We start from the raw sequence: 10519 nt of genomic DNA, 5'->3' as shown, positions 1-10519 counted from the left end.
TGCGCCCGGGCCTCCGCTCCGCGCCCGCGGCTGGGCCCTCCCGCTCGCCGTCCGCGCGCCCCGCCCCCGTCGCCGGGGCAACCGCCGCCGCGGAGAGGCGTTAGCGGCGGCCGAGGCCGAGCAGCGGGCATGGAGCCCCCGGGTAAGCCCGGCGGGGCGGGGCGGGGCGCCCGCAGGCCGTCAGCGTTTTCGACCCAAAATACGGTCCCCCTCGCGCTTCCTCTTCTGGAGAGAGAAGGGGTGCACCTGGCCGCGGGGTCCGGGGGTCCCCTGGGAGCGGGGTCCCCTGGGAGCCGGGGGGTCCCCTGGGAGCCGGGGGGTCCGCTGGGAGCGGGGTCCCCTGGGAGCCGGGGGGTCCGCTGGGAGCGGGGTCCCCTGGGAGCCGGGGGGTCTGCTGGGAGCGGGGTCCGCTGGGAGCCAGGGGGTCCGCTGGGAGCGGGGGGTCCCCTGGGAGCGGGGTCCCCTGGAAGCCGGGGGGGGTCCCCTGGGAGCGGGGTCCCCTAGGAGCGGGGTCCCCTGGGAGCCGGGCTGGGGCTCGGTAGTGTGGACAGGTGGATGCAGCGCCCCCACTGGGTTCCTCCCGGAATGAACCCCGAGCAAACCCGGGCACTGCTGCCGCTCCTGTCATTGGGGTCACATTTCGGTGAGTCTGGGTCCTTCGTTGTAAATGCTCAGCCTGCCTCTAAAATGTCAGCAATCGAGCACGCAGCGAGGCTGGGTCTTGCATTCATTAGAGGAGGAAAAAAAAAGCTGAGCTTTGTCCAAGCGTATTTGATTAACGGCCAGCGGTTCTACAAGGCAGGACACGCAAAAAAATAGGGTTTCTTTTCATGTTTTCCGCATTCTTTGGCAGGCGGCGTGCGTCCTGGGACTGTCAGGTCTAACAGGAGTTGTCACTGTTTTTCTCTAGCGATAGTGCTCAGCCTTCTCTCCCCGGTTGGTTTTATTGTTCCTTTCGTTCCAGTGTTTCTGTAGAGACTTAAACAGCCTTAAAAATCTTAAACCTTTGTAGCTTTGACCCTAAAAAGGCCTCTCTGGGCAGTTTAAAAAAAATACATATTTTTATTGATGTCAGAGAGGAAGGGAGAGGGGGGGAGAGAGAGAGATAGAAACATCAATGATGGGAGAGATCATGGATCTGCTGCCCCCTGCACACCCCACACTGGGGATCAAGCCTGCATCCCAGCCCTGTGCCCTGACCAGGAACTGAACCCTGACCTCCTGGTTCCTAGGTCCACGCTCAACTCCTGAGCTACAGTTTCAGAAGCATAAGCACTTAGACCAAACCGGTTCTCTGGGAGAAATGCTGGCATTTTCTTCAGGTCATTAGTTTCCAACAAGATTTTAAAAAGTTGCTTTTAAACTCATTTGCCAGGAGAAAGGTTACAGTTGCGAGTTGCAGTTGCTTCTAGATTACGGGTGGGTTTGATCCGTTCCGCCGTGTGCTGCTGCTCGGTTTCAGGAGCCCCCTGGAGAAGACGGACACAGGCTCAGGGGTCTGTCTCCTGTCGCACGGACAGCGGGCTGTGCTCGTTCTCTGCGTGGGAAGGAATGAACGGAGGGAAAGACGGTTAAAAAACTGGCGCTTTATTTCTTCCGCGTTGTGTCACGGTCCAACGTGTGCCCCAGCGTTCACATTCCCCAGTGCTCGCCGCCTGCAGGCCAGCTCCCGGCGCCTCCCGCGTCCCGGACGCTGCTCTGGGCCGGGGCGCGGACGGCGGGGTGGTGAGGGCCCATCCCGGGAAGACTGAGCACTGCTCCCCAGGAACAAGTGAGCCAGCGGGCCCAAGGGGCGGGCGGTGGAAGAGATGGCGGCCGCCTGGGGCAGGAAGTGATGCGGGCAGGACGGGCAGGGGGCCTGGGCCCGGGGTGGTGTGGGCTTGAGGCTCAGAGGAGGGAGAGTTGGAAAGCTGCAGCTAAGACGGTGAGGGGTAGGAAGAGAGAGAGAGACAAAGACAGAGAGAGAAAGACAGAGAGAAAGAGAGAGGAGGCTGGGAAAGCACAGGAGCCAGACCAGGAAGGCGTTGTAAAGCTATGTCAGAAATGAGTCACGCATGTGAATGATATGCTTTGAGGTGGAAAATGTTTAAGTAATCTGTGCCTGGCGAATAACTAAATGTATTCCTTTCTCCGTGCTCTGAAACACTCGTATCCATTTAACCTTAAACAATTCAAACAGCGTTTACCTTAGGAATTTCTTTCACAGCCTAATAAACACCACTTTGGATAAATATTTACCAAATCACTTGCTGTTATTAACTATTTAATAGGCCAGTGACTAGAACATAGGCCTGCAGACTGAAGGGTCTGGGGTTCAATTCCAGTCAAGGGCACGGGCCTGATCCCCAGTGTGGGGCGTGCAGGTGACAGCCGATCCATGATTCTCTCTCATCATTGATGTTCCTCTCTCTTTCTCTCTCTTCCTCTCTCTTTCTTCCTCTCTCTCTTTCTCTCTCTCTCTCCCTCTCTCCCCCTTCTTCTCTAAAATCAATAAAAAATATTAAAAAAACAAAAATAAAAGGACAAGATTAATAAGTGGGGGTTTTAAAGGTCCCTTTTAACTTCAAAATTAATTTTCAATCAGATTTTACCGGATACTCAAGTTATTTCATTGTCTCAAAGATATTGGAGATCACTATGGATATGATATTGCCAAGTACTACAATTATGTATCTACAATTGTACTGTAGTCACTACTTTATTAAGAATGTATTATATTGTTATGCCGACATTATCTAACATTTTAAGCCTGGAGTTTGCGTGCTAACCTTGTGTTGCTGAGGGGTTTTAGCATCTTACAAGCGTATTTGAGTGTAAGCGTTTTTGGAACATTGATTTCAAGACAGGATCCTTCTTAATTGCTTTTAAGGATTAAACACAGATCTCAGGACAGCAAACACCCGGGGCCACTGGGAATTACCCCCCTGTCAGTCTTTTCCATCCCATTTCCACACACTTAGTTTTCTGTTACTTTTAGGCATGACCTTTACTAACCGCCTCGCTAAAACCCAATAAACGCCACGTCTTCAAACCCGGCTGGTCCCACTCTGGCATCAGGCTGGGAGCTGGGCTGCCACTGTCACCCAAGGGCGGCCTCAGGGGGAGGGCACGTTAAACGACCTTGGGCGGCTCTTGGCTTCACAGTCACATCTTCAGTTATTTTCTTCCTGAACTGACGCCGCTGTGGGAAAGACACCAAAAAGAAAACATTTCCTCCGGAGGGTCACCACCAGGGGGCAGTGCCGGGCTGCTTCAGCCTCCCCATTGCCCTGAGCAAACACAATCCAGTGAAAAAGAGAATATTCATAAAGCGCAGCATCAAGATAAGCCCTCGCTGCACGCGCAGGCCCGCCGCTGCCTGTACCGACCCCGGGCCTGCTTAGACACCCCCCCTCCCCGCCCTCACTCCACCCCTTCCCTGCATGGGAAGGCGGCAGGTGGAGATCCGAGTCTCCCTCTGACTAGGAGGCTGAGGCTGGCACTCCGGAGGGAAGACTTCGTCCCCCGAACCCCCAGCCTGTTTCCGGTCCTCACCTCTGCCAGGACCTCGCCATCTTCCCGGCGGCTGCGGCCAGGAGTCCCGCCATCCCTAACCCCTCCCTCCGCCTTGCCCAGCAGCCGCTTCCTCCGCCTTCAGAGCACCCCACCGGCCTTTCCAGCACGCCCCGCTGGAGTGGCCAGACCGGGGGCGCTGGGGGTCCCTCCCGCCCTGCCCGCCTGCTCTCCACCGGGGCCCAGACCCCACGTCATCGCTGTGTTTCTCCCCCGCTGGCATCGCCCCCAGCTCTTACCATCCACACTCATCCGTGGATGGTCCTGGCTGCCTTACACTGGCACATCCATCTTCTGGTTTCTTCAGCCTGTCCAGCTGCTGGGAGGGCGGGCCAGGTCCCCCTCGGCCCGGTGCTGCCTCCGCCTGGCGCCTGGCGGGTCTGCCTCCGCGTCCTCTGTCTGCCTCCTCCTGAGTCCTCCCTGCCCCTCAGGTGGCTTCCTCTCCTGCTGCCGGGGGTGTGGAGCTCTGGTGAAAGGAGACAGGATCCCTGCGGGGCGCCGGCGGTGGAGGGCCCGCCTCCCTGCATGCCCGCCGAGGAACCAGGTCTGACCCAGAGCCAGCCCGGCGTGGGCCTTAGCTGCTGGGCAGCTGCTGTGGGCAGCAGGGGCCTTCCGGAATGTTCTTCTCTTGGGTGCCCTGAGCTCTGAGAAGGAGCCATTCCCTCCACAACAGGAGGCTGGGCTCCGTGAGGTCCAACGGCTTCAGGTCAAGTTCAGGGAACTCGGGCTCCGGTCCCGGCCGTCAGGGGGCTGACACACAGCCCTCTTCTTCACCGCCTGCCCGGGGCGCTGTGAGACTCGCTCTGTCCACGGACACACAGGAACGAGGCCGGCAACCTGAGTGCTGCCGGCCCGAGACCCCACAACAGAGGCCAGTGATGATCACTTAGCCCAGGAGTGTGTTCAGAGTCTGCGTAACAATTGTTCAAGCAGTCTCGGCCCCTAAAGAATATTCCTTCTATCCATTAGCTTGTAATTCACATATCCTTCAGAAATATGTGCTTATGTAAATCAGGTTTAAACTTTAAAAACCCCCAGAGCAGCACCTTTTAAATGAGCAGCCGTGGCTTAAAGCCCATTAACGTACGCCAGCTCCTGGCCACGGGCCTCCGTGCTCAGCGGGCAAGGGATGGGGCAAACCCGCGGGCAGGAGGGTTCCCCCAGCACCACCCCGGCCACGTCTGCTCCCGACGCCGTGGCCCTGAGCGTGGTCTCTGCGGGACAGGAAGCACTGTTGGGGCTTGCCCGCCGGGGACCTGCCAGCCGGCCCAGGGCCCGGGCCCTGCAGCCAACCAGGTTCCAGGAGGGGCCGGAGCCTCAGCCTCCTGCGGGGCCTGACTCACCAGGTCCGGGAGGAGGTGCGGGCTCTGTAAGTAAACAGCCTCTCCTCGCTCACCGCCCAGCTGGGGGCGGGAGGGGCGGGGGAGAGAGCCCGGCCTCCCTCCTGCATCAGGTTTCTCGCCGGGAGGTGGGAGGCAGAGTGGTCCTCTCTCAGCCCCCGGTGCCAGTGGCCGTAGCTGTGCCCGCCCTGTCCGGGCCGTCTCCTCGGGCGGGTCCTCCGTCCTCACACCCTCTGCTTCCTGGTCTCGGCCTCCGATGTGCTGGCTGCCAGCGGCCTACCTGTCCTACAGCCCCTCTTGGACCATCGCCGTCGCTCAGACGCTGCTGTCTGTCACCCTCCCCCGGTCCACGCGGGCTCTGAGCTGGAGGCGAGGAGACCCCGCCGGCTCCCGGCTCCTGCCCCCTCGAGGCCTGCAGGAAGGACAGGCCAAGAGGAGCTGTCACCAGGAAGACTCCCATTGGCCTGTGGCTCGGGGACTCGCCTGGCAGGGGCCTGGGCTCCGCTCCCACGGCGAGCTGCGGGGGGCTTCTCCGGGATGACACTTCCTGCGGGTGGAGGCGGCCCGTGTCACACCAGGTGCACCTGGACGTGCCCTTGTGCTAACGTGTGGCCTGCACACACACACACACACACACACACACACATCCATGTACCTCTTGTTCTGAAGAAGTTCAGAGCTCTGGAATAGTTCAGTCCCACAACCAGCACACCAGCTCCTCAGTTGGCCACATTCGAGTCTCTCCCCACCCTTTAAAAATATTTACTTAAATTTTTATTTCTTTATTGCTGACAGCGTGACAGAGGTCCCCCCCTTTTCCCCGCTTCACCCCTCCTCCCAGGCCTTCACCACACTGCTGTCTTGTCTAGTCTCCCCCACTCTATTCTCCTTTTCTCTCTCCCTCTCGCCTCCCCCTCCCCAGGCACACACACAAGGACACATGCATGGACATGCACACGCGCACATGCACACACACATGCACACACGGACACATGCATGGACACATGCACACACAAGCACACAGGCGCACACAGGTGAAGGCAGGTGTGCACATCCCTGCACTCAGTCTACACACTTCAGTGTGTTTCTCCTACGAATGAGGGCGTTGCCCACGGAGCCCCAATACGGCAAGCTCATCCCCTAAACTCAGCACACGATCTTACCCCATCCTCAGCCTCCTTCCTGCTTCCAGGGGGGTCTTCCTATCAGCCTTCATTGCTGGTCTTGCTCCTTTTTTTAAAAAAAAATATATTTATTGATTTCAGAGAAGAAGGGAGAGGGGAGATAGAAACATCAACGATGAGAATCATGGATCGGCTGCCTCCTGCATGCCCCCTACTGGGGATTGAGCCCACAACCCAGGCCTGTGCCCTTGACTGGAGTCAAACCCGTGACCCTTCAGTCTACAGGCCGATGCTCTAGCCACTGGGCCACACCGGCTAGGGATGGTCTTGTCCCTTTGCAGACGGCTAGGACCCAGCCCAGGATTACCCGCTGCATGTAATTATCGTGTTCCCCAGCCCCCCTCACCCCGAGCGGTCATGGATGCACACCCTTCCTTCCGTGACACTGACATTCCGATAGAATGTTCCAGGCCGCGCGTCCCCGGTCCTCCCTCGGGATGTTTTGACGGTGAAGGGCGAGTTACACAGGCAGGTGGCGCCCCTTCCCGCAGGGCAAGGCATCAGCTCTGCGCGGCATTGGGAACAGAGTCATTGGCGGCCCTGAGGAGAGGCTGCAGCGGAGCTGGGGATCCGCCCTGATCACTTCGGTGCCTGGTGGGTTCAGGGCGGGATCAGCAAACCCAGCAGCACCTGTGGCCCCGCCCCGCCCGGCAGCTGCTGCAGACCCGTCCCCCTCAGGTCGGCCTGACCCAGCTCCCCCGGTGCCCGCCCTGACCCGTTTGCACAGAAGCTAACCCGGTGGCGGTTCCCTCCGTAAGGACCGACAGCCGCCCCGCAGATGCACCCGGAGTGCTTTCCCCACGAAGAAGGGAACGAATGGAAACTTCTCCCCGCTCCCCGTCCCCGCGCTGCGGAGGGCCAGGCTCTGCCCCCGTTTCTTCCTGCCGTGCGGCCTGGCCGGTGTCGTCCTTTCCTGTGAGGCCTGAGCGCTCCAGGGACAGAACAAGCCACAGGACACTGGAGCCGCGGCCAGTGGCTCCGGAGATGCCCAGCCTGGCCGCTGGGAGCCTCACCAAGAACCGTCCGGATGGCTGGTCGCTGAGCCGTCGCTGAGCTATCTCCACCTGTTTACACACGCAGAGCCCGCGCCCCGTGCAGCGTGTGAGCACACGCAGAGCCCAGGTCCGTGCAGCGTGTGAGCACACACAGAGCCCAGGTCCGTGCAGCCTGTGAGCGGGCACACTCGGAATCTTCCCAACGCCCAGGAAAACCCCAGACAGAACGCAGGGCCGTAAATCACGGGGACTCGACACAGAAGCGTCTGCTGACAACACGCCCAGCCACCAGGCGTCTGTTTCCTAAAAAGGGAAAGGGACCCAAACGACAGGCCTTTCGAGTGACACACATGCTCCGTCCCCAGCCCTTCAGGCGGAGGTTGCTAGGAGACGGCATGGCTGCGGAAGTGTACCAGCAGACTGGTGCCTTCACGGGGGCTGCGATGTCCGCCAGGTCTGACCACGTCCACACCGCATGGTCCTCACTCTGCCGACACTTAAGCTTGCATCCTTTGCGGGCTCCAAAGAGGGCGTGTGGGCGACACAGACCCTGTCGGGGGCCTGGCGCCGGGGGCCCGGAGCCGCCTCACCCATGGGTGGTCAGTAGCCTGGGCCACAGCTCCCTCACGGGTCAGGCGGGTTTGCTGCAGCTGCTTGTGCTCCCATTGAGGTCACTGCCAGAACGATCTCCATGTGGCGCCCTGCACTGTGAGCCAATCTCAGGGGTGCCCCCAGCACCCAGGTGCCCATCAGAACGAGTGTTTGCCCTCAATGCCCATGACATGGGGGGGGGGCACAGCCCCTCCCTCAGGAACACCCTCCTGTGGACGGCAGGCCCCCTCCCCCATAGAGACCATGTCGTGTCCTCATTCTCCGAGGGGCCACTTCCTAGGTGCGTTTCTTTCCCTTCATTTTCTCTTTATTTAAAAACTAGAGGCCCAGCGCACGAAAAATCCCCTCAGCCCAGCCTGCCCCTTCTCACAGCCAAAGAGCCGCATGCGGCTCGTAAGCTTCGGATTGCCAACCACTGGGATAGATGAATCTGTCACTCGTGGCCATTCACTCGCTTTATTAAGGAGGAAATTTAGGGATTTTTTTCCCCCTGATAATGTATTTCTGGGTTAAAAAAAAAAAAAAAAAGCCTTTCTCATAAGTTTGCTGCGGCTGGGCGAGTCCTGTGAGAGGGCAACCCCCGGGAGGGCTGGCTCTGGCACATTTCCTTTTCTCTGTGCCACTTACGGGCCCGGCTGGCAGCAAACGGGACACGGGGCCGGCTCAGCCTGCGGCTGCCGCTGACCGGGAGGCGCCGGGGACCGCGCCCGCCGCCCGCCAGGGGCCCAGGCCCTGCCCGGCGGCTCTGCTCACGGCCTGCCGGGCTCACTGCACCCAGACCAAGGCTCCGCGGTGCCAGACAGGCCTCTGGGTCAGGGATTCTTTTTTAAAGAGGCTCAGAATGGGTTTAATGCATTTAAAAGTCAGCTTGCCACATATTATTAAAAAGCCTGTGTCTCCTTTAAAGTAAGTTTGGGGACATTACATCGGACGACCGTCGTTCTGGCGGGTGCTGTGAGGTTTGGGCTTCAGGGAGCGTACGGATTTGGCTGGCCATCTAATCACTCGTCCGTCAATCAGAAAGCGTCTGCCAGCCCTGGACCCTCCCCCTTGATCTTGGGTGCCCTTGGCCTTTGGCATTGACGTGCTATTATTTATTTAAACCTGCACTTGCACATACATTTTATTATTTATTTAAATTGGCATTTACATATACATCTCGTTATTCATTCATTTAAATGCACAGGGGTCGCTGGGGGTGACCCAGTGGGCCTGTGGGAGAGCCTGGCGGCTCCCTGCACCTGCTGGGGGTGCCGTCACGAAGCTGCCCAGAGGCTGTCCAGGTCACAGGTGGACGCCCCCCCCCCACGCCTGGCCTCGGGCACCTGCCACACGCTCGGCGGGGTCCTGGGGAACAGGGTCCCTCAGAGCGGGTCCTGGGGAGCGGGTCCCTCGGAGCGGGTCCTGAGCGGGTCCTGAGGCCGGCCCCCTCTCTTTCAGGAGCCACGCCCTCCTCGGGGCCGCACCCGCCCGTCGTGGGCAAGGTGACCCACCACAGCATCGAGCTGCACTGGGACCTGGCGAGGACGGCCAGGCGGCAGGGCCCGCAGGGCCAGTGGGCCCAGTTCTCCATCGAGGAGGAGGACCCCCGGACGCACGCCTACGGGGTCATTTACATGTGGGTGCCGCTCCGCTCCGCCGCGGGGCGCTGGAGGCGCAGGGAAGGGGGAGCCGCGGCGCCATTGGCATCCAGCTTTCAGGACCCGGGATTCCTGGGAAATGGAGAACGCTGAAGCCAGACCTCCGCACCCTGGTGCTTCCTGGGCTTCGTGTTTAAAATCCCGAAGCGTAGAGCCAGAATTAAAGGGGGGGCTTGGTGGCATAGGCTGGGGGCCCATCAGGTGGCCTGCCCGCAGGTGAGGGCGGGTCCCCCGTGAGGATTTCGATGGGGAAAGAGAAAGGCTGTGCGGGCGAGGCCGTGTGGTCCATTTACGTCCTTGCTGCCCGGCGGCCGGGGGTCGCCGCCCCGGAGGGACCCAGCCCGACCGGTGTCCCTGTCCGTGCGTCTCGCCGGGACCCGGTGCGGCCCTGGGCCTCAGCCCAGGCCCCACTGTCCTTGGGAAACATCAGCCTTCCTCCCAGCCCCGGGCGGCACAGGCCCGGCCACCAGGGGGCAGCATGGCACTGCGGATCTGCTGCGGATTTACCAGGCGCCCGCAGGACACTGGGCCTGGGTGGTGGGTTCCAGAGCCTCTTCTGGACTTCCTGGTTCCGCTCAGTCACCGCCAGCCCGTCGTGACCCTGTGGTCGTCCTTGACTGGCTCTCCTCTCTCAGCCCGTGGCCCAGCTCCCTGGTGCCCCCTCGGGCCTCCCCTCGGCCTGCCTCTGCCCCCGTCCTGCCTCTGCCCCCATACTGCCTCTGCCCCCGTCCTGCCTCTGCCCCTGTCCTGCCTCTGCCCCTGTCCTGCCTCTGCACACCCCCCACTGGGGATCCAGTGCACATGTCTCGACCGGAATTCAACCGTGACCTCCTGGTTCATAGGCCAACACCCAACCACTGAGCCACACAGCCGGGCCTGCGTTTCTTTTTAATCTTCCTCCGGCCAGATGGCCTGCAGCGGGGCTCCCAGGCCAGAGGACGGAGGGGCAGCTCCTCAGACTGACCCCCGACACCCCTGGCAGTTCCCACGGCCCCCTCCTCATTCCAAGCGTGACCTCTGTCCCGGGGCCGCGCCTCGGCTTTCCCCACGCCTGTGCTCAGCTGTCCCCCTGCCTGGACGCGTTCCTCCCCTTCCCCTCCTCCCACATCTCCCCCTTCCCCCCTCCCCCCTCTCCTAGCCCCTCCCCCTCCCCTCCCCCTTCCCCCCAAACCCTCCCCCCTTCCCCCAGCCTCTCC

At 60.7% G+C, this 10519-nt stretch overlaps 1 protein-coding gene across 1 annotated transcript in view; it reads left to right on the top strand.

Annotated features, from left to right (window-relative positions):
- The first annotated feature begins 58 nt into the window (after positions 1–58).
- Positions 59–10519, top strand: part of FANK1 (fibronectin type III and ankyrin repeat domains 1) — a 23016-nt gene continuing 12555 nt past the window's right edge. Inside the window, exons 1-2 of the mRNA XM_084904584.1 lie at positions 59–142; positions 9124–9301. Of these exons, the coding sequence (XP_084760710.1) occupies positions 130–142; positions 9124–9301 (191 nt within the window). The 5' untranslated portion in view covers positions 59–129. The remainder of the gene's footprint in view (positions 143–9123; positions 9302–10519) is intronic.

The sequence above is a fragment of the Pipistrellus hanaki genome (genome assembly GCF_964339955.1).
Source record: "Pipistrellus hanaki genome assembly, chromosome: 14".
NCBI lineage: Eukaryota > Metazoa > Chordata > Mammalia > Chiroptera > Vespertilionidae > Pipistrellus > Pipistrellus hanaki.
Note: the sequence above shows the minus strand (reverse complement) of the source record. Positions and strands in the feature narration are given on the sequence as shown.